The 23,510-nt window shown below is 44.8% G+C and overlaps 1 protein-coding gene and 1 long non-coding RNA gene across 8 annotated transcripts in view; one reads left to right on the top strand and one right to left on the bottom strand.

Annotated features, from left to right (window-relative positions):
- Positions 1-17,270, bottom strand: part of CNOT6L (CCR4-NOT transcription complex subunit 6 like) — a 121,279-nt gene extending 104,009 nt beyond the window's left edge. The window contains exon 1 of one of the 7 annotated variants that reach the window (XM_008267694.4): positions 16,648-17,270. Coding sequence is in view for 3 of the 7 variants with exons in the window: in XM_008267695.5 (XP_008265917.2) it covers positions 16,000-16,256 (257 nt within the window). In the remaining 4 variants the exon portion in view is untranslated. Of the gene's footprint in view, positions 1-15,999; positions 16,502-16,647 lie in introns of those variants that run through there. The other 6 variants (XM_089303192.1, XM_002717095.6, XM_008267695.5 and 3 more) reach the window with 6 other exon arrangements.
- Positions 17,271-17,627: 357 nt separating this feature from the next.
- LOC149125126 (uncharacterized) lies at positions 17,628-23,169 on the top strand. The gene is made up of 3 exons (XR_016212482.1): positions 17,628-17,929; positions 22,580-22,634; positions 23,049-23,169. It is a non-coding gene; the product is annotated as an uncharacterized LOC149125126 (long non-coding RNA).
- Positions 23,170-23,510: the final 341 nt, after the last annotated feature.

Raw genomic sequence — 23,510 nt, 5'->3', positions numbered from 1 at the left:
CCTCCATAATCATGTTCCAATATGCCTTATTAGAAGTTCCCACTCAGGCCCCAAAAGTTAACCAGATACTAACTTAATTTCCCATTCACCCTTGAGGCTGGATGTGTCTTCCTGCAACTACAAATTTGTTCACGCACACCAGTTCTAGTCCCGGCTGCTCCTCTTCCAATCCAGCTCTCTGCTATGGCCCAGGGAAAGCAGCAGAAGATGGCCCAAGCACTTGGGCCCCTGCACCCACGTGGTGAAGAAACTCCTGGCTACTGGCTTTGGATCAGCTTAGCTCTGGCCATTGCAGCCATTTGGGGAGTGAACTAGTGGATGGCAGATCTTTCTGTCTCTCTCTCTCTGTAAATCTATTTCTCAAATATATAAATAAATGAATCTTAAAAAAAAAAAAACACTATGAAATCTGCATCTGATTCCTATCTGCAAGAGGAAATACCAATATCCTGGAAAGTTCACAAGCTTAAGGGTTCCAAAGACCTAAATTTGACCTTGCCATTTCCTTGCCATGTAACTTTCATCCAATTTGGAATGCTTCAATATTGTCACCTGTAAAACAGGGATTAATAATATCAATTTTACCAGGATTATAACAAGAAATTAGTTAATTCATATAACTCTTAACACAGGGATCTGTAAACTGCACACAGTAGACTGAACAGCAATGAATAGTCTTTATATTTTAAAAGGTTTGTTTTAAAAAAATGGGAGGTTGGGCAGCGCCAGAACCCCATAAGGGTGCCAGTTTGTATCCTGGCCTCTCCTCTTCCAATTAAGCTCTCAGCTATGGCCTGGGAAAGCAGCAGAATATGGCCCAAGTCCTTGGGCCCCTGCACCCTTGTGGGAGACTCAGAAGAAGCTCCTGGCTCCTGGCTTCAGACAGGCCCAACTCTGGACATTGCGGCCATTTGGGGAGTGAACCAGCAGATGAAAGACCTTTTTCTCTGTCTATCCCCCTCTCTCTGTAACTCTATCCCTCAAATAAGAAAAATTTTAAAATCTTTGGAGAAAAAAAAAGTATGTGACAGAAATCTGACTGACCACAAAGGCAAAACATACAGTGTATCTGTCCCTTTATAGAAAAAGCTTACTGGCCGGCGCCGTGGCTCACTAGGCTAATCCTCCACCTAGCGGCGCCGGCACACCGGATTCTGTCCCGGTTGCCCCTCTTCCAGGCCAGCTCTCTGCTGTGGCCAGGGAGTGCAGTGGAGGATGGCCCAGGTGCTTGGGCCCTGCACCCCATGGGAGACCAGGAGAAGCACCTGGCTCCTGGCTCCCGCCATCGGATCAGCGCGGTGCGCCGGCCACAGCGCGCCGGCCGCGGCAGCCATTGGAGGGTGAACCAAAGGCAAAGGAAGACCTTTCTCTCTGTTTCTCTCTCTCACTGTCCACTCTGCCTGTCAAAAAATTAAAAAAAAAAAAAAAAAAAAAAAGCTTACCAACTCCTGTCCTACAAACTGTCCTGTCTTTACAGTTTAACCCCTAGCACATAGCTGATAACCAGAAAACAGTAACTATCATTATTACCAAAGGATTTTAAATTAGAGAATTTTACAAGGATCTCTCTGCTGACAGTGAATATAAAGGAAAGGAAATTAAAGAAGCAATAACAGAAGTCGATAAAACAGCAAGGAAGATGTTGCAGTAAACTATTAACATTTCCTCTTCCTTTTTCTCCTCCTTCTAAAAGCAAGAGCAACTTCATCCTCTCTTATTCATCCTAGTAGATTAAAATCTTTATGTGTTCTGTATATTACAGCACTTAATGTTAACTTGTCAATTGGAATATTTTGCCTTGTTTGCTTAATCCAAACTTAAATGCCACACAAGTGAAAAAAAAGTATAAGAGTTTTGGAATCAAACAGATCCAATGGCAACCTTGTGCATGTAAATTAACTTGCATATTTTCTAATAATAAAAGCCAATAGGGATAGGCATTTAGCACAGCAATTAAGAAGTCATGGGGGGGAGAGGGGAAGCTGCTGCCTGCAGTGCCAGCATCCCATATGCACATCAGTCCCCACTGCTCCACTTCCAATCCAGCTCTCTGCTATGGCCTGGGAAAGCAGTAGAAGATGGCCCAAGTCCTTGGGCCCCTGTACCCATGTGGGAGACCCGGAAGAAGCTCCTGGCTCCTGGCTTCAGATCAGTCCAGCTCCGGCCCTTGCAACCATTTGGGGAGTAAACCAAGGGATGGAAGACCCTCTCTCTCTGCCTCTGCATCTCTGTAACTCTGCCTTTCAAATAAATATTTTTTTAAAAAAAAATCATTTGAGACACTCATATCCCATACTGGAGTGCCTGCATTCAAGTCTAAGCACAATATCCAATTCCAGTTTCCTATTAATAGACACCCTGTGTGCAAGCGTTGTGGCGTAGCGGGTCAAGCCGCTGTCTGCAGTGCCAGCATCCCATATAGGCGCTGTTTCAAGTCCTGGTGCTCCACTTGCTATCCAGCTCCCTGCTAATGCACCTGGGAAAGTAGCCGGAGATGGATCCAAGTACTTGGGCCCCTGCACCCACTTGGGAGACCTAGAAGAAGCTCCTGGCTTAGGCCTGGCCCAGCTCTGGCCATTGCATTCATTTGGGGAGTGAAAGGAAGATTCCCCTCTTTCTCCTCTCTCTTTCAAAGAAAGAAAGAAAGAAAGAAAAATACACAACCCTGGGGAGGTAGCAGGTGAGGGCAAGTACTTGGGTCCCTAACAAGTCTTGTCCTGCCTTTGGCATGGCCCAATCTTGGCTATCGCAGGCATTTGGAAACTGAACCAGTCAGTAGCTGGAAGATCGATGATGGATCACTTGCGCTCTCTCTCTCTTTGCCTTTCAAATAAATTAAACAGTAAGTATAAATATAAACTTTAAAAAAAAGGGCAGGAAGTGGCTTTTGACAGTCCTTGACACCCAGTAATCAGTGTTAGTTCCATTCCTAGGTAAAGAGACTATAGTCTAAATTTTGTTTTATTCCCTAGGACCCTGAATACAACAACTTGTAGCAAGTAGACTCTCAATAAATATTTACGAATAGGGTAGACATATTTTTGGTTCTTAAAATGTCTCAAGGTTACCATTCTGTATATAATTCACATAATATTTGTTTCATAAATTTACACGTTGATGCTGCAAAGCACTATACTAAATTCAAATCTATGGTAGAACAGATCCTGTAAATGGGTAGTTTCTGGGTTTTGTTTAAATATAATAATCACAGTCATCAGAAAGCAAAGAGGTGTGGGGGAGAGGTGTTTGGTATAGTGGTTAAGACACCACTTGGGATATCTGAATACCAAATCCTATCAGAATGCCTGGTTCCTCTACTTCTGATCCAACTTCCTATGCGCACCCTGCGAGGCAGCAGATGATGGCTAGAATACTTGGTACACTGCCACACATATGGGATACCTGGATGGAGTCTGGGCTCCTAGCTTAGGCCTAGTCCAGCTATGGCTAATGTAGGCATTTAGGGAACAAACCAGCAAATGCAATCTCCATGTCTCTCTCTGCCTTTCAAACAAGTAAAAAGTAAAAATTTTTCCAAATATATGTTCCTAATCACAATATACCTACATGGAAACACAATTAAAATTTCAAAAGCAATCTTCTGCCTGTGGCGCCGGCACCTCGGGTTCTAGTCCCCATCAGGGCGCTGGATTCTGTCCCGGTCGCTCCTCTTCCTGTCCAGCTCTCTGCTGTGGCCAGGGAGTACAGTGGAGGATGGCCCAAGTCCTTGGGCCCTGCGCCCACATGGGAGACCAGGAGAAGCACCTGGCTCCTGGCTTCGGATCAGCGCAGTGCGCTGGCCACAGCGGCCATTGGGGGGGTAAACCAACGGAAAAGGAAGACCTTTCTCTCTGTCTCTCTCTCTCACTGTCCACTCTGCTTGTCAAAAAAAAAAAAAAAAAAAAAAAAAATTTTTTTTTTCCAAAAGCTAAACAAAACAATCAATCAAGTGAAACCTAGCTTTAGGGACCAGTGCTGTGGTATAGGGAATAAAGCCACTGCCTGCAGTGCTGGCATTCTATATGGATGCCAGTTTGAGTCCTGGCTACTCCACTTCCTGTCCAATTCTCTGCTATGGCCTGGGAAAGCAGTAGAAGGGCCTTTGGGCCCCTGCACCCGCATAGGTAATACCTGGAAGGAACTCCTGGCTCCTGGCTCCAGATTGGCACAGCTCTGGCCATTGTGGCCAATTGGGGAGTGAACCAGTGAATGAAAGACCTCTCTCTCTTTGCCTCTCCTTCTCTCTCTGTAACTCTGACTTTCAAGACTAAGGAAGGGAGGGAGGGAGGGAGGGAGGGAGGAAAGAACGAAGGGAGGAACGAAGGGAGGGAGGGAGGGAGGGAGGGAGGAAGGAAACCTAGCTTTACCTTACAGAACAAAATTCCTAAGAAATCAATTACATTTTTTAGAACACTACCAAGAAAATTAACAAAAGCCAAACCATCGATGCAGAAATGTTTGGGAAGGGGGAGTCTAATAATAGATTCTAACTATACTAGACTAAACACAGAATTCGTCATTAACCATACCTCCAATATAGCAAAGGTTAGTTCACCTCTTTTTAATTCTGTAGTCAGTATTTAATTTGTGAATTAGCATTCTCTCTGGTTCCTGTTTCCTCTCCAAACCTAGCTACCAAAATAATCAGAGATTCTCCATACTGTTTTGTTGGATTTTTTTTTTTTTCAAAAGAAACAATACCCCACTACTCAAAATATTCAGATTATTCAAATCTTCAGTAAAGGATTAAGGACCTCCAAATGTACACATGGATTGACGGAAAGATTATTAGAAACCATGAAAAGAGTAGGAAGGAGAAGAAAGACAGATAGGGAAATGGGGGGTAGGAGAGTCTAGCCCTTCTTCCCTACACAATGATGCCATTCATCACTGGTCATTTTTTTTCCTCAAAGGTTTATACTCACTAAACTAGGAAAGTAAGACTTTAGTTATTCTTTCACCCTGAAGCAAGCACCTTAGAAATTAGTTCCTTGTTCTCCAGTCTGATAAAAACAACAGGCCAGAGAGATGAAGCAAGTCCTTTGAACCACAGCAGCTCTTAAAAGGGCTGAAGTCATTGGTGAATGGGCTGGTTTCTTTCCCTATACCTGCCATGAGATACACAATCACTGGACATCTTTATTTACCTAATCCACATTTCACACTTTCTTCAAAACTCAATGTTTAACAGTTTGCCCCCCAAAAAAAGAAAAAAAAAAGACAAAGAAAAACTCAACAAACTACGAATAAAAATTAATTTCCTCACTTAATAGCATCTATGAAAACTCTGTTTAACATTATATTTAATGGAGGAAGACTGAATGCTTTCTCTCTATGATCTGAAACTAGAGAAGGATCTGCTGTGAATCAAATGTTTGCTTTGACACTTCTTTTCCACAATATATTGGAGGTTCATTCCAAGATAATTAGGCAAGAAAATGACATAAAATGTATTCACATTGGAAAAGAAGTGAAACTACATGTATTTCCAAATGATATGATCCTTACTTATAGAAGAGTCTATGGAATCCACTTAAAAACTATTAGAACTGGTAAGTTCAGCAAGGGATAGGATACATAATCAATACACAAAAATTAACAGTGTCTTTATACACTTGCACTAAACTACCTGAAAATGAAATTCCATTTACCACTGCATCTAAAGAAATAAAACATCTGAAAAAAAAATGCAACAAAAGAAATATAAAACTCATACTCTAAGAACTATAAAACATCATCAATAGCAATTAAATATCTAAATAAATGGAAAGACATCTCATGTTCATGGACAGGGAGACTTAATATTGTTGAGACGGCAATGCTTCCCAAATTATCTACAGATTACACAAGTATCTTATCAAAATTCCTGCTGGCTTCTTTGTAGAAATTGACAAGCTGACCCTACAACTGATTTGAAAATATAAGAGACCCAAATAACCAAAATTATATTGAAAAAGAACAAAAATGTTCTAGGATTTATGCTTCTCAGTTACAAAGCTACAATAGTAAAAACAGCACTAACAGCTAGCGCTGTGGCATAGTGGGTCAAGCCACCACTTGTAGCACTAGTATCCTACATAGGAATTAGTTTGAGTTCCAGCTGCTCCACTCCACTTCCTTTCCCTGCTAGCATATCTGGGAAAGCAGTGGAGGATGGCCTAGGTCCCTGGGCCCCTGCACCCATGTGAGAGACCCATATAAGGCTCCTGGCTCTCCCTCCCTCCCTCCCTCTCTCTCTCTCTCTCTCTCTCTCTCTAACTCTGCCTTCCAAATAAATAAGTAAATCTTAAAAAAAAAAAAAAAAAGGTACTGAATAAGGCTAATATTGATCAATGGAATAGAACTGAAATTCTCAAGCTAAGCCTTCACATTTATGGACTGATTAACTGATTTCTAACAACAGTGATAATATAATTCAATGGGGGAAAGAATAATCTAACACATGGCACTGGAACAGCAAAAACAGTGTTAGATCTCTACATCATAATATCATCATCATATAATGTTCAAGTTAAGTCAAAACTGGTCAAGGACCTAAATGTAAGAGAGAAAATATCTAGAACAAAAATAGAACATATTTTTGTGATCTTAGTTTAGGCAATGGTTTCTTAGATAGGACACCAAACACACAAAAGCAACTAGAAAAAAGAAACATGACTTCATCGTGGTAAAACTTCTTGTGTCTGAAAAGACACCATCAAGAAAGTGCAAAGGCAACTCACAGGATGAGGGAAAATATTTGCAAACCATATGTAATAGGTACAAATCTTTAATACATATAAAGGACAACCCAATCATAAAAAGTAACAGTATAAAAATGGGCAAAGGATTTGAACCTTTCTCACAAATCTCTCCAAAGAATATACACAAATGGCCAATAATCACAGAAAAAGATGCTCAGTATTATTAGCCATAAAAGAAATGCAAATCAAAACAAAGAGGTATCATTTCACATCTACCAGGAAAGAGATGATCAAACAACAGGCAACTGGTAAGGATGTGAACAAACTGGAGCCCTCATATACTACTGCTGGGAATGTAAAATAGTGTGCTGCTCTGAAAACTCTCTAGAAATTCCTCGTAAGTATGAACATGAAATACCATATTTCTATTATGTTATACAATACCAATTTCATTCTTAAGCATATACTCCAAAGAACTGAAAACATATACACAATAAAAGGTTCACAGAGCATAATTTTAATAGTCAAAAAGTGGAAAAAATCCCAGATGTATATTAGTTGACAAATGGTAAACAAAATGTGGTATACACATAAAATGGCATAATACTTGGGCATAAAAAATGAAATAATATTACATGGATGAATACCAAAAACATAGTAAGTAAAAGAATACCTTCATAAAAGCACACCTATTAAGATTTCACTTATATGAAATGTCCAAAGGCGGCAATTCTATACAGAAAGTAAATCAATTACTGTGAAGAACAATTCTTAACAGAATTTAGGGTTTATATTTCAACTGACAAAAATGTTCTTAAAAGTGATTATGATGATGGTTACACAACCATAAATAAACTAAAAACCATGGAGCTGTATACTTCAAATGGGTTATTTCTACTAGGTAAATTATATCACCAAAAAAGCTACTTTAAAAAAGAAAAAGCAAGGCCGGCGCCGTGGCTCAATAGGCTAATCCTCCACCTTGCGGCGCCGGCACACCGGGTTCTAGTCCCGGTCGGGGCACCGGATTCTGTCCCGGTTGCCCCTCTTCCAGGCCAGCTCTCTGCTATGGCCAGGGAGTGCAGTGGAGGATGGCCCAGGTGCTTGGGCCCTGCACCCCATGGGAGACCAGGAAAAGCACCTGGATCCTGGCTCCTGCCATCGGATCAGCGCGGTGCGCCGGCTGCAGCGGCGGCCATTGGAGGGTGAACCAACGGCAAAGGAAGACCTTTCTCTCTCTGTCTCTCTCTCTCACTGTCCACTCTGCCTGTCAAAAATAAAAAAATAAATAAATAAATAAAATAAAATAAAAATTAAAAAAAAAAAAAAAAAAAAAAAAAGAAAAAGCAGGCTGTCATTTGATGCATTGGGTTAAGCATCCACTTGAAATGCCAATATACCCTGTCAGAGTACTAGTTTGAGTACAGGCTACTCCACTTTCGATCCCACTTCCTGATGATAATACACCCGGGAAGGCAAAAACTTGAACCCCTGCCACCCACATGGGAGACCAGGATAGATTTCCTGGTTTCTGGCTTCAGCCTGATCCAGGCCTGGCTGTTGTTGCCATTTGGGGAATGAACCAGCAAAGAAAGGTTCTCTCTCTCTCTCTGCCTTTCAAACAAATAAATCTTAAAAAAAAAAAAAAAAAAAAACAATTCTTTAAGTAATTCCTGATCTATGCACCATTCCATTTATGTTACCTGCACTCCAAATATTTATATACAGTTTATATTATGTTGGTTTGCATATTTTGTATTTGTTGCTTTGAAAAAACTAAATTATATGCTTTATCCCCTATTCTCATAAAGCTATAACCTTAGCAAAGCTCTTTTCTACATCTTTCATGTTTCTTTAGAACTGGGTATAATAATTGATACAGAATGGGTCCTCACAATTTTTAGTTTTAGTTTTCAAGATACAAAAAACTAGAAATATTTACTATGGAGAAGTTAATTAGGCTACTCAAAAATATTTTATTGAATAAAGATAAAAATATGTATATATGAAGGTGTATATATACGTGTGTATATATCTATATATATAGAATAAAAAGTACTGGGGTCCAGAGTCATGGCACAGGGGATCAAGCCACTGCTTGTGATGATGGCATCCCATATCAGAGCATTTGTTCATACTCCAGCCACTCCACTTCCATTCTAGCTCCCTGCTAATGAACCTCGGAAAGCACCTGAAGATGTCCCAAATACTTGGGCCCCTGCAACTATGTGGGAGACCAGGATGGAGTTTCTGGCTTCTGGCTTTCTCCTGGTCCTGGCTGTTGCGACCATTTGAGAAATGAACCAGCAGATGAAAGATTCTCTCTCTCTCTCTCTCTCTCTCTGCCACTTTACCTTTCAAATAAATCCAAAAAAAAAAGGGGGGGAGGGGGGAGTTTGACACTGTGTTAAATATAACTCCTAAGATGCCTGCATCTGGTTCCAGTCCAGCTTCACTACCAAATGCAGCTTCATGCTTATGTGCAACCATGAGAAGCAATGGTGATGGCTCATGTAGTTGGGTTCCTGCACCCCATGTGGGCAACCCAGACTGAATTTCCAGCTCCTGTCACCAGCCTGGCCCAGCATGGGCTACTGTGGGCATTTGGAGAGTGTATCAGCAGATGAGAGATATCTATTTTCATTTCTCTACCTTTCAAATAAATAAACTTTTTTAAAAAATCAAAGTAAGTGGTGCTATCACTGTGGCCTACTTAAGGTGGAGCCACAGGCTGTGGTGCCAGCATTCTCTATGGGCGCAGCTGCTATTCTTCTGATCCAGCTCTCTGCTATGGCCTGGGAGAGCAGTGGTAGATGGCCCAAGTCCTTGGACCCCTACACCAGCATGGGAGACCCAGAGGAAGCTCCTGGCTCCTGGCTTCAGATCAGCCCAGCTTTGGCTACTGCAGCCATTTGGGGAACGAACCAGCGAATGGAAGAACTTTCTCTCTCTCTCTCTCTCTCTCTCTCTCTCTCTCTCTGTAACTCTGCCTTTCAAATAAATATAACTTTTTTTAAAAAAAATCATAGTAAATAAAAGTAACACAGAGCATCCCATATGGGTGCCAATTCAAGTCGTGGCTGCTCCAATTCTGATCCGGCTCCATTAATGCACTTGGGAAAGCCTAGGAAAACAGTGGAAGGTGGTTTAAATACCTGGGCCTCTGCCACCTGCGTGGAAGATCCAGCTACAGTTCCAGGCCCCAGACTTCAATCTGGTCTAGACACAGCAGGTTGTGGCCACTTAGGGAGTGAACTAGCTGACAGAAGATTCTCTCTCTCTCTCTCTTCAACTCCACCTTTCAAATAAATAATTTTTAAAAAAATGAGAGTCAGGGCCGGCGCCGTGGCTCAATAGGCTAATCCTCCACCTTGCGGCGCCGGCACACCGGGTTCTAGTCCCGGTTGGGGCGCCGGATTCTGTCCCGGTTGCCCCTCTTCCAGGCCAGCTCTCTGCTATGGCCAGGGAGTGCAGTGGAGGATGGCCCAGGTGCTTGGGCCCTGCACCCCATGGGAGACCAGGAAAAGCACCTGGATCCTGGCTCCTGCCATCGGATCAGCGCGGTGCGCCGGCTGCAGCGGCGGCCATTGGAGGGTGAACCAACGGCAAAGGAAGACCTTTCTCTCTCTGTCTCTCTCTCACTGTCCACTCTGCCTGTCAAAAATTTAAAAAAAAAAAAAAAAATGAGAGTCGTACAGAGACAAAATCCATTTAGCGTATTACAGCTCCAAGTCCACTGTTAGAGTGCACTTACTCAAAGAAAGTTGTAGTATTTTTATCCTGAAGCATGAACACGGTTAATAATTAATCTCTTGTTGTTTACTTGATGATTTTATTGTTCTTTCTAGGTTAAATCTCACATATATTAATGTTGGTCACTTGAATCACTATAACAGCAACAAAAGATCACAGTAAGGTCCAACTAAATGGTATTTCCTTAAAATATAAAGTACTACTAATAATAATGCTCTATTCTAGCAACAGAAAAAAATGCAAAGAAAAATATTGTGTTTCCTATGAAAACATACCTTAGGAAATAAAATTCAGAGTTTTACAATACTGATCTGAACTGACTGCAAAATACAGAAAAATAATTCTGCTAGAACCCAGTAAACCATAGTGAAAATACAGAATAGTAATGAATAATCTCACTAAAGATTATAGAATCCAGAAGCCAGCGCTGTGGTTTAGAAGCTTAAGCCTCTACCCCACAGCATTGGAATCCCATTTGAGCGCCTGTTTGAGTCCTGGCTGCTCCATTTCAGATCCAGCTCGCTGCTAATGGCCTGGGAAAGCAGAAGATGGCCCAAGTAATGGGCCTCTGCACCCACATGGGAGACCTGGAAGAAGCTTCTGGATTCTGGCTTCAGACTGGAGCAGCTTCAACCACTGCAGCCAGTTGGGGAGTGAACCAGCAGATGGAAGACATCTCTCTCTCTCTCTGCCTCTCCTTCTCTCTCTGTGTACTGACTTTCAAATAAATAAATAAATCTTAAAAAAAAAAAAAAAAAAAAAAAACTGTGTGTTGGAATGAGAAGGTGAAAAGGTCATACCAAGATGGCCGCTGAGGTGAGAAGGTCATGCCAAGATGGCCGCTGACAACAGAAACTGCCTGGCAACAGGCCGTGATTGGATGGCTTCAGAAACCACATGACAACAGAGCCTGACAACAGGCTGTGAATGGATGGTTTCAGAAACTGCCTGGCAACAGAGCCTGACTGGCAACACGCTGTGATTGGACGGCTTTGGAAACTGCCTGGCAACAGGCTGTGATTGGTTAAGGCATAGACCACCCCTTGACCAGATTGGCTGCCTTGGCTATATAAGCAGGCCTCAGGCCTGCTTTCACCAGACTCCCAGGGTCTGTGTGGTGACTCCGGGCCTCTTGCCCCACCACGCTCCTCCTCTCAGAACGACTCCTCTAAGAAGAAATCAACTGCAACAAGACTCCTCTATCTCTGCCTTTCAAACGGATAAATAAAATCTTAAAGGAAAAAATTACAGAATCCAACTGTAATGTTCTGTAAAATGTAAATCCTTAAATAAATACTGAAATACATTTATCATTCAAACCCCTTACAGATAAGAGTTTTCGCTGTCCAGGCTCAGCCTAGCTCAGGCCTGGCCCATCTTGGTCACTTTGGCCATTTGGCAAGAGAACCAGCAGATGTAAGATCGATCTCTCTCTCTCTCTCTCTTCCTCTCTCTCTCTCTGCCTCTCCTTCTCTTTAACTCTGACTTTCAAATAAAATAAATCTTTTAAAAAGGGGCTGGCACTGTAACATAGAAAGTTAAGCCTCTACCTGCAGTGCTGGCATCACCTACAGGCACCAGTAAAAGTCCTGGCTGCTACACTTCTCATTCAGCTTCCTGCTAATGTGCCAGGGATAGCAGTGGAAGATGGTCCAAGTGATTGGACCCCTGCACCCACATATGGGAGACCCAGATGAAGCTCCAGGCTCCTGGCTTTGGCCTGGCCCAGCTCCAGCCATTGTGGCCATTGGCAGCGAACCAGTGATAGAAGACATCTCTGTCTTTCTTTCCCTCTCTAACTCTGCCTTTTAAATAAATTAAAAAAAAAAAAAAAAAGTCCACGGAAATGTAATTAAGAAAAAAATTTAAAAAAAAAAAAAAATTCTCACAAGGAAAGCCACAAGCTCACTAACCAGAACACCTGCACTGTACTGTCCTGTAAGCAAAAAATAAACTATGTGTTAAGCCACTGAAATTTGAGTACATTTATTACCCTAATTAATTAGCATCATTCCAAGTGATACATGACAAAATCCCTAAGTATTCCAATTCCTAACTAAAGGCATTAATAATGGATATTTAGAAAAGATTGTTTAAAAGCCCCTTTAAGTAAATTAAATTTCAAAACCTAAACAATTTTTCCACATTGATTTCACTGAAATATAATTCCTTTAATCTGAACAATGGCAGCATGATCAGTCCTATTATTAATAGTGATTTTCACTGTACAAATTTTAATAGCTCAGTATAATTTGTTTTCATAATTAAAGAGTAAAGCCGGCACCGCGGCTCACTAGGCTAATCCTCCACCTTGCGGCGTTGGCACCCTGGGTTCTAGTCCCGGCCGGGGCGCTGGATTCTGTCCCGGTTGCCCCTCTTCCAGGCCAGCTCTCTGTTGTGGCCAGGGAAGTGCAGTGGAGGATGGCCCACTTCCTTGGGCCCTGCACCCCATGGGAGACCAGGATAAGTACCTGGCTCCTGCCATCGGATCAGCGCAGTGCGCCGGCCAAGGCGGCCATTGGAGGGTGAACCAACGGCAAAGGAAGACCTTTCTCTCTGTCTCTGTCCACTCTGCCTGTCAAAAAACAAAAAGAGTAATGCATTCTCCAACTCACCCAATTTAAAAAAATTGCTTCAAAATACTGTAATTCATAATATCTAACAAAAATTACTTGCCCAGTGCTAAGATCAAAATTCATTTCTATTTCATTGTTTTGAAAGTATTAGGATTCCTTAACATTATATACAAGCAGATTATTCTGTTCATTGTGAACACATACAACACACTTTAAAAAATGACATTTTCCATTTTAATAAAGTTGGTCCTACTATCCTTCACATAAATTTTTATATATAAAAGCTATATTGAAATTTTAATGTTAGAAAAAGCTAGTGAGATTTCCTGAAAATTTATCAGTACTGTTAGCAATGACATAAGGCTTCACTGAGAAAACTGGCATTAGTAATCAGAGACCTTATAAACTTCAACCAAAGAAACTCCTCCTACATTCTCTTTGCCCTGTCTTTACCCAAAAAACATCCTTCAACCTCCCTGTTGCCTTTACTTAAATTTCATAAAACTCAGACATTATTTTTCCCCACAATACAGTTAAAATTGAAAGAACAACACATTTACAACTCTATATAAAGCAGAAAATGGATTTAAAAAAAGAATTAAAAAAAAAACAGTAACACAGAAAATGAAAAACTGTTGAAAGTTGATACAGGACTTTTATTTATATTCAGAATATTCCAAAGGATTTCGTTTACTGGAATCAGACAACATGAGCTATTTTTGTAGCACTTAACTCTGGATTTCTATAGGTAAATTCTGGTTCCTTGATCCTTTTTAATACTTGAGTATACTAGAACATATATGCTATGTGTGCTTAAAACTTTTTTCCAAGGTTATATAACAAAAACCCCTAAGAGGTAATGAAACTTAGAGATTAGCAATTAAAAAATAGGAAAAATATCATGGGGCCTGCGCTGTGGCTTAGCGGGTAAAGCCGCCGCCTGCAGTGCTGACATCCCATATGGGCGCCAGTTTAAGATCCGGCTGCTCCATTTCCAATCCAGCTCTCTGCTGTGGCCTGGGAAAAGAGTACAAGAATACAAGTCCTTGGGCCCCTGCACCCATGTGGGAGACCTGGAAGAAGCTCCTGGCTCCTGCCTTCGTATCGGCCCAGCTCCGGACGTTGCGACCATCTGGGGAGTGAACCAGGGGATGGAAGACCTCTCTTTCTCTCTCTTCCTCTCTCTGTGTAACTGTGACTTTAAAGTAAAGTAACTACAAACTAATATACTAGCCCATTATATATATATATACACACACACACACACACACACTCACACACACTAATATACTACAAACTAATATACTAGCCATTTTAATATTTCTAGAACAAAGTTTTATATGCGTTGTTTTTTATACTTTATGTACAACCAAGGACAGAAATATTCTATTGTCATGATTTTAAGCTTATAGTTACATAATATTGTTTTGGGTAATTAATCGGTACTTATGTTTTTCAATGTTGATAGGGCTGCAAGAGGCAGAACTAAAATTTAACTAAGCATCTACTACGTACCAAACGTTTTCTCATTCTAATCTCATAACTGTAGTATCATAAAGGTATTATCACTCTATTTCAGATTAGAAAACACAGTCCTGTAGAAACAAGATACCTTGCCTAAGGTCAAAATAGCTAAGAAAAATGGCATAGCTGGGATTGTAACTGAAGTCTGGAAAACATCCTTTTTCCACTAAACTGCATGTGCTAAGTTGTTCTTCCAGGAGTGCCAACAGAAAACATCCATCTCTTGCTAGGGAGCAGCATGCACTATTTCTTCGTGAGACCTGGTTCAGACAGGGACAAGCAACCTCTGGCCGGAACTCAAAACACAGCCCACAAACGCTCAATCTGTACTATGGCTTTATCCATAGTGGAGTTCTAGCTAGATGAGCTAGTAACTCCGTTCCAATGTAAAGAGGGTGGAGTCGACAAAAGTAAATCAGCAAATAATTATCCAAATGCCATTTACACTTGGTTCTGAAACACACTGCACGCCTATGAGCTAGCAGGCTTCTCTTCGTAATTGCGTTTTGCTTAAGACTACTCTCCCAACAGCTTTCCAGGAGCACACACCGAGTACACAATAGAGGCTGCCTGCTCGACGCTTCGACTGACGACGAGGACCACGAGAGGCGGGAAGGTAGCCGCATCTCCCCAAAGGCAGCGCTGCCCTTCCACTGCGTACACACGGCTCCCCTCAACTCCAACACAATCCACCTCGAGAGCCCAAGCCAAGCGGGCGGCCGAGTTCAGGAGCATGACAGCTCCAGGAACTTCCTCTTCCTCCCCGACCTCCCGGCTTGGCTTGGCTCGGCTCGGCTGGGCTCGGCTCGGCTCGGCTCGGCTCGGCCCGGCGCGAACACGCCTTTCCCCTAGGAGGCAGGAGACGACAATTTCAAATGCACAACGCCGAGCCAAGCCACCACCACCACAGGCCAGCAAAGCCCGGTTCCCGGTGTTTCCCCCGCCCCTCCCAGCGAATCGACCTCGTGGAAGCAAAAAAAAAATTACATCTCACCAACCAGAAAGTATTTGCAACACAAAACGCAAATGTTTTCTCAGTCCCTCCACGCAGCCCGAAGCGAAGTGGTCCCGACAGCGCGTCTTCCCCCCGATGGACTGCTCCGAACCACTTTCCCTGGGGTCCCCGCGCCCGTGGAACGCCAAAATAAGCCTTCGCCTCTCCTCGGGGGACGCGGAGGCGGCCGGGGCGACGGCAGTCGGCGCGTCCCGCCTCCGACTCTCACCTGCCCAGGCCCGAGGCACCCCCGTGCGCCCGCGCGGGCTCCGCGTCCCGGGAGGCGTCCGGGCAGGCGGGCGGGCGGGCGGGCGCCGAGGCGGTTAGGCCGCGCTGCAGGCCGGCGCGCTTCCTGCCGCGGCCGCGGCCCCGGGAACCCAGACCCGCAGCTCGCCGGGCCGTGCCGCCTCGCGTGGGCCGCACTCGCTCACCTCCCTGCCCGGCGCGGCCCCCGCGGGGCAGCTCTCACCTGCGAGGCTCGGGAGCCTGGGCCACAAAGCGGGAGGGACACGCCGCTCGGGGGTCCCGGCCGCGGGCGCGGACGCCCCCCGACACTCCACACACACACCCGGAGCCTTCGCCCGCCTCCGACCAGCGCGGGTCACCCCGCCGCCCCCTCCGGTCACTCGACACACACACACACACACCCACTCGCGGGCCGTCAGGCCGCCCGCCAAAGTCCCAACTCGCACACCCACACGCGTATTTGTCCCTCTCCCACCTCATGTCCCCGGGGACGCGCTAGTCCTCCCCAACGCTCGCGATCGGTCCGACTCGGAGGCACACACACACACTCTACCTCATTCTCTGCCTCCGGCCCACAAGGAGCAACAGCAGCCATTTCCCCGCGGCAGGGGAAACACCACACACACTCACACAGACACACACGCCCGCGAGCGCGAGCGAGCGAGCGCGCGCGCGCGCGCGCGGGCCCCCACAGATGCTTCCCCTCCGGAGCCGCGGCCGCAGACGCAAACACAAACACCCACGCCCGCCCGCCCGCCCCGAGGGGAAGCCGCCGCGGCACGCCGGGGCCCGGGGCCCGAGGCTCGCGGGCGGCCGGGCGCGCCGGCCCCGGGGTCGCGGAGGGCCTGCCTGGTCCCGCACCCCTCCTCACCTGCATTCAGCGCGCCAGGGTCCGGGCGGCGGCGGCGGCGGCGGCGGCGAGGCGGCTGGCGCTGGGGCTGCGGCGGCGGGGGAGGCGGCGGCGGCGGTGGCGGCGGGGCTGAGGGCAGTAAAGACATGCAGGCAGCCCGCCGGGGGGAGAGGCACCGGCCAGAGGGGACGCAGGGCGGGCGGGCCGGGCCGGGCCGCCTGAGGAACGGCAGAGGCGGCGGCGCGGAGGGCGGCCGGAGGGAGCGAAACGGAGCCGGAGCGGGGAGGGGGACGAGGGCCGCGCCGCTGGGCTTCGAGGACGGTGGCCCTGGTCGCACTGGAGAGGCCCCGCGGCCGCGGCCGCTGACGCGAAGGCCTCCGCCGCCGGAGGAAGCTGCGCCCCCGCAGCTGCCGAAGCCGCGGCTATAGCTCCGAGAGCCTCACAGAGCCCGGCCTTGGCCTTGGCCTCCTGGTGCTGGGGCTGCTGCCGCCGCTGCGGGGGTTGCTGCTGCGCCTGGTGCTGCCGGGGCCTTGGCTGAACAGAGACGCCAGCTTTCGGTGCCTTCGTTCTCGCTCACACACGTTCACAACCCCCCGAGAGCCGGGGGAGAGACGTCCGGGCAATATCGGTATTGAGATTAATAACAAGGTGCAGAGAGTGCGAGAAGGAGGAGGGTTGATTGACGTGGAGGGGCTGGCGGGAGTCAGTCACTCCCCGGCGCTGAGGGGTGGGGTGAGGGGGAGGAGGCGGAGCGGCCGCGGGGCGGAGCTCCAGGCGCGCGCCTCGGGCCCGCCCCTCGCGCGCCGCGGTCGCCGGTCGTGCGCGTGCGCGTGCGCGCGCGGCGGCGGCCTGGGGGCTGGCCGTTTTCTGCTTGACCCTTGTCGTTTTCTTACTCAGTCCTCTCTGTGGACGCGGGGAGGAAGGCTGAGAAGGCTGGGTGGGGTATGAGGCCCGCGTTTACTAAGTCGTGCGGCAGGAGACGGAAGAACGCGCCTCGCTGCGCGCTCGCCTCAGGCGGCCCGAGAGCCGCCGAGCGCCGGTCTCGGCTGCTAAGGAGACGCCGGCTGAGGCGAAGTGAGCGAAGCAAGGGTTTCCTGACAACTCCGGTTTTTTGTTTTTGGGTTCACGTGTAACTCCTGTAAGTTGTGTCGTGAAAGGTAAATAAAAGAATGCGTGGAGATAGCTCCGTCCTAGTTTCGCATCCTCCCTTCTCGCGGTAGAATTACGCTCCTGGGGCAGTTTATTTGTGCCAGCTACAGAATGAAAACATCCGAATGTAAACTAGAAATGTTCGTGTTAATTGGTAAGTGTGGCCTTGATATTTTAAGTTTCTGGGCTGTAATTTTTTTTTTTTCTGGGCCAGCTTCAACTTTCAACCACCAGAAACCCAAAATGCAAATTAGTCAGATGCTGAATACAGCTCTATGGCAGTTTTGCACAATTTCAATCCCTTTTTCAACGCATGCTCCGGACTTGAGTTATTTATTTTGGTCAAGAGTACATTAGCACGGTTCACTGTTTTGTTTTGGTTTTTTTTTTTTCGCCCCCACGGGAGTGCTGTTCAGCACACTGAGCACGTTGTTTTGGTTGTAATTCATCTTGGGCCTTAATATTGAAATCTAAAATGCCTTCCTTCATCTCTAGTGGGGAAAGGTACGGTAAAAATGCAAATCATGTTTTAAACCTGAACCAAACAGCTCTTAAAAGAGTCCGCCATTGCCGCAGAACACTTGCCGCTTTCATCAGGAAGCGTGAGCGTGAAGACACCCCTCAGGACGGGAGGAGCCGCGGCCTGCTTTGGTTCTCTCCTGTTAGGTTCCTGTTTTCCTCGCTAACACCGCCACCCCCATCCCACTTTCTGTAAGAAGTCCAGGTAGTCGTAATTGTGGAAGAGCTCTCTCTCATTCCCGAGGATTTCAAGTCTGGGCTGACATAATGAATAATTATTTTTGGCTTTATAAGCAGCAAAACCAAACAGGTCAGTTAAGGAGCCCAGAATAGTGAACCTGTGAATGCCTGAATGGCATCATACTGCAGTGTTTCTCCTTGACACTCACTGTTCCCCAAGGACAAAGACTTATCGAACGTTAAAGGAAAGAAGGAAAAAAATACTTAAGAAAAGTTAAATCAAATGTGGTATCTCTTAAGATTTTTAACTTTCTTTACATACCTGTGGATAGATAGATTTCTAACTTTTCATGCATCTTTAGTAAACTTGCAGGGGGAGTTATGTTGAAGACACTGTATTTACCATTGGAAAATAGATACACGGTCAAGCATATATAGTCCCCATTCTTAAGTAGTTCACACTCTTTGTAGAAGAGGCTGTCACATAAACAGGAAATTCTCACGGAACAAATCAGAAGTGATGGAATGAAGGGTGACACAAAATTAATAATCACAACAATGTCTAGGAATATAGACTAATTGATAGCACTGGCATTTTTACTTGAGTCATATCTACCCACGCCTATAGGCTGCCCGGCAAAAGTGATTGTGGTAGGAGAGAAGCAGAGGTTCATTGTGAGTGTTAAAAAAATAATAATACTAAATGTGGGTCCTGAAGCTCAGATTTACAAGATTCTATGTGATGTTCATTGTTGACCTCTACATTATCTGTTGTGTTTTGTGTGTGTGTGTGTGTGTGTTTTAATTTGAGAGGCAGCGTTCCCGTCTGCTTGTTCACTCCCCACATGCCCTCAAGAGCCAGGAGGCTATCCCAGTCAGAAACCAGGAGACTGTAAATCTGTCCAGGTATCCCACATGGGTGGTAGGCTTCAATTATTTGAGCCATTGCTGCTGCTTTCCAGGGTATGTGTTAGCAGGAAGCCAGGATCAAGAGCTAGAACCAGGTATGGAACTCAGGAGCTCCAGTATGGGATTCAGGTGTCCTAACCTGTGTCTTAACTATAGGGAAAGTACCACCTTCCTCTAAATTTTTAATACTGAATGGATAAAAATCCATTAAGAAACACAGTAGTTGTATCATTTAGCACTAAAAATACTGGATGTTGGTATACAAAAATCAGTTGAATGTAGGTTAAGTTTAAGTATCTCTTGTTGTCAGAGATATTCTCTATACCATTTCATATGGATGATATAGCACTAAAAAAGTGGGGCTGGAGCTGTGGTGTAATGGGTAAAGCCACCGCCTGCAGTGCCAGCATCCCATGTAGAACACCAGTTCAAGAACTGGCTGCTCCACTTCCAATCCAGCTCTCTGCTATGGCCTGGGAAAGCAGTAGAGGATGGCCCAAGTCCTTGGGTCCCTGTACCCGTGTAGGAGACCTAGAAAAGGCTCCTGGCTTTGGATCAGCACAGCTCCAGCCATTGCAGCCATCCAGGAAGTGAACCAGTGGGTGGAAGACCTCTCTTTCTGTCTCTGCCTTTGCCTCTGCTCTCTGTAACTCTGCCTTTCAAATAAATAAATCTTTGGAAAAAAATCCATTATGCATTCATTATAAACAAGCAAACTAAAAAAGAAAAGCAGTATTTTTTTTTTTAAATATTTATCTGGGCAGGAGCCCAAACACTTGGGCCATCTTCTACTTTCCCAAGCCACAGCAGAGAGCTAGATGGGAAGTGGAGCGGCTGGGACTCAAACCAGCACTCATATGGAAAGTTCAAGTGGTTAAGTTGTGTAGCTTAACCCACTATACCACAAGGCTCCTAACCATTTTTAAATTGCAGTTTTGTTGTAAATCAAAGTTTGCAACAGAATTGTAGCCGGTTTTTGAGATACTATTTCTGGGAATTTTTCAAGTTTGAAAGTTGCTGCAATTTTTTTGTCGTAAATCAGAAAAAAGATCTCTAAGAAAACTTCTCTATCTTGGTCATCGGAGATGGTGCTGCAGTAAATGGGAATGCAGATGTTTCATGGTGTACTGGTTTCATTTCCTTTGGATATATATACCCAGGAGTGGGATGTCTGGATCATATGGCAGTTCTATTTTTTATATTTTGGGGAAGCTCCTTACTGTTTTCCATAATGGCTGTGATAATCTACATTCCAAATCAATAGTGAATAAAGGTTCTCTTTTCTCCACACCCTCACCAACACTTGTTATCCTTTGTCTTTTTGATAATAGCCATTCTGACTGGAATGAGATGATATCTCTTTGGTTTTGATTTGCATTTCGTGTAATTTAAGATGATGGATCTGCTAATTACCGTGGAATAATCATTATACAATGTATTCATATATTGTACCCCATAAATATGTGCAATTACTTTGTGTTGATAAAAATAAAATTTTTAAAAGAAAATCTCCTTTTTAAAAAAGTGACATACCAAGGCTGGAGCTGTGGCTCAGCAGGTTAACACCCTGGCCTGAGGCACCAGCATCCCATATGGACACCGGTTCTAGTCCCAGCTGCTCCACTTCCAATCCATCTCACTACTGTGGCCTGGGAAAGCAGTAGAAGATGGCCTAAGTCCTTGGACCCCTGCACCCACAGGGGAGACCTGGAAGAAGCTCCTGGCTCCTGGCTTCGGATCGGCCCCGCTTGAGCCGTTGTGGCCAGTTGGGGAGTGAACCATCAGATGGAAGACCTCTCTCTCTCTCTGCCTCTCCTCTCTCTGTGTAACTCTGACTTTCAAATAAATAAATCTTTAAAAAAAAAAAGTGACTTATTGGGGCTGGCGCTGTGGCATAGCAGGTGAAGCCGCCTGCAGTGCCGACATCCTATATGGGTGCCAGTTCAAGTCTGCTATGGCCTGGGAAAGCAGTGGAAGATGGCTCAAGTCCTTGGGCCCCTGAAACCAAGTGGGAGACTCTGAAGAGGCTCCTGGCTTCAGCCTGGTCCAGCTCCGGCTGTTGCAGCCATTTGGGAAGTTAACCAGTGGATGGTTTATTAACTTTCTATCTCTCTCTCTTTCTCTCTCTCTCCCTCGCTCTTTCCCCCTCTCTCCCTCTCTCTCCCTCTCGCTCCCTCTTTCCCTCTCCCTCTCTCTCTGCCTCTGTAACTTCTGCATTTCAAATAAATAAATAAATTAAAAAAAAAAAAAGTGAGTTATCTTATTGAAGCTTCTGGCTTAAGTAAGGTCTCTGATGAAATTGATTTAAAGTAGCAGTGTAGGGGCCAGCATTGTGGCATACCGAGTTAAGCCCCTGCCTGAGATGCTGGCATATCGTATGGGCACTGGTTCAAGTCCTGGCTGCTCCACTTCTGATCCAGCCCCCTGATAGTGAACCTAGGAAAGCAGCAGAGGAGCTGATAATGAACCTGGGAAGGCAGCAGAGAATGGTCCACGTTCCTAGGCACTTGCACCGACATAGGAGACTCAGAGCTGTTGCCTTCTGGCTTCAGTCTGGCCTAGCCCTGGCCACTTTGGTCATTTGGGGAGTGAACCAGTGGATGAAAGATTCTCTGTCTCTGCCTGTCTCTCTAAATCCAACTTCAAATAAATGATTTTTTTAAAGATTCTTAAAATGAATCTTTTAAAAAAAAAGTAGTGTATAAGGTACAATTTGTTCAGAAACAGTACGAAGGTTTAATCATTTTTGCAGAATTCATTCATCCTTTCTGAATTAAAAATGTGGTAAATATTCTAGAGATCACCTGTGTTAATGATTAATACTTGATCTGAATAAATCTTCCTATCTCTCCATGGTTTAGTTGATAGCTCAGGTAGCTGGTCTCTTAAGACTCTTGTCACTTCTCTGAAATTCTGTTGAACAGCTTGTTCAAACAAAATACTTCCATTGTGTATTTAAGAAAATCATTACCATTGATAAAAAAATTAATTTTGCTGATTTCAATGCACAATTTCATACTAATAGCTGTATAACTTTTCTTTTTAAACATTTTCATTTATTTTAGAGACAGAGTACTGCCAATGGGGCTGGTTCACTCCCCAAATGCCAGCAACAGCTGAGAGCTGGAACAAAATCCTGGTCTCACATGGCAGTGGCAGAAACCCAATTACTCAAGCTATCACTTTTTCCTCCCAGGATCTTCATTAACAAGAAGCTGAAGTCCAGAGCTAAAGCTGGAAATCAAACCTAGGTACTCAATCTTAAGTGCTATACCAAACACCTACTCCCAGTATATAAGTTTTCCAAAATACTTATTCAATATAGTTGGTAAAATAATGAATTTGTTTACCTCATATTCATTAGTAAAATTAATTTAAAACCAAATATTCATCAGGATAATCTTGAAGGTTTACTTCCCAGACCATGTGAAAGGGCTTCCAAATTACATTTCTGTGACGTGGTCTACCTTTTACTGAACTGTATTTCTTTCTATCTTCCCCTCTTTTACTCATTTCTCTCCCTCTCCTTTGTATTTCTTGTATTTCTTTGAGGTACTATCTACTATGGATGCTCATCCAAGAGAGGTGCTTTGCTCATTGCCTCTGCCCCTCTTCAGGCCCATTAAGTCTGTTTCCATCAAACTCCCTTTTGTTCCTTTCACCAGGATGGCTGTGGATGACACCAAGAACCATCCCACCATCTTAGCCAAAGCTGAACATTTTCCACCATTAGCAGTGGTGTGCTGTATGATGCTTTGATTCTTCATAAAGTATTAAATAAAGTAAGTGAAGTTTGTCTTGATGTCTTCTTGTCTCCACTTTTTCTACTCCCCATTTTAGGCCCCTTCATCCAGGAATAGAATCTCCATCCCAATTCAATATTAGCACCTTTTCTAGTACTTTCTTATATTCCAGCAAATTTCTATTAGGCAAGCACCACCACCCCCAGTACCTAGTAGCTCCACTTCTCAAGGTCTTGTAGGTGATTTGTATGCTATCCCATCCATTTTCTAATCCTAAGATCTCCAATAGTATGCTTCAGAAGCCATGTAGAGTACCCAGAAGGAACCAGGGAGATGGAACTTCATCTAGAAGGCCTCCATTTTATTTGTTTTAAATATTGACTG

Source organism: Oryctolagus cuniculus, chromosome 8 (assembly GCF_051225735.1).
Source record: "Oryctolagus cuniculus isolate XC-2025 breed Fujian yellow rabbit chromosome 8, ASM5122573v1, whole genome shotgun sequence".
Classification (NCBI taxonomy): Eukaryota; Metazoa; Chordata; class Mammalia; order Lagomorpha; family Leporidae; genus Oryctolagus; species Oryctolagus cuniculus.
Note: the sequence above shows the minus strand (reverse complement) of the source record. Positions and strands in the feature narration are given on the sequence as shown.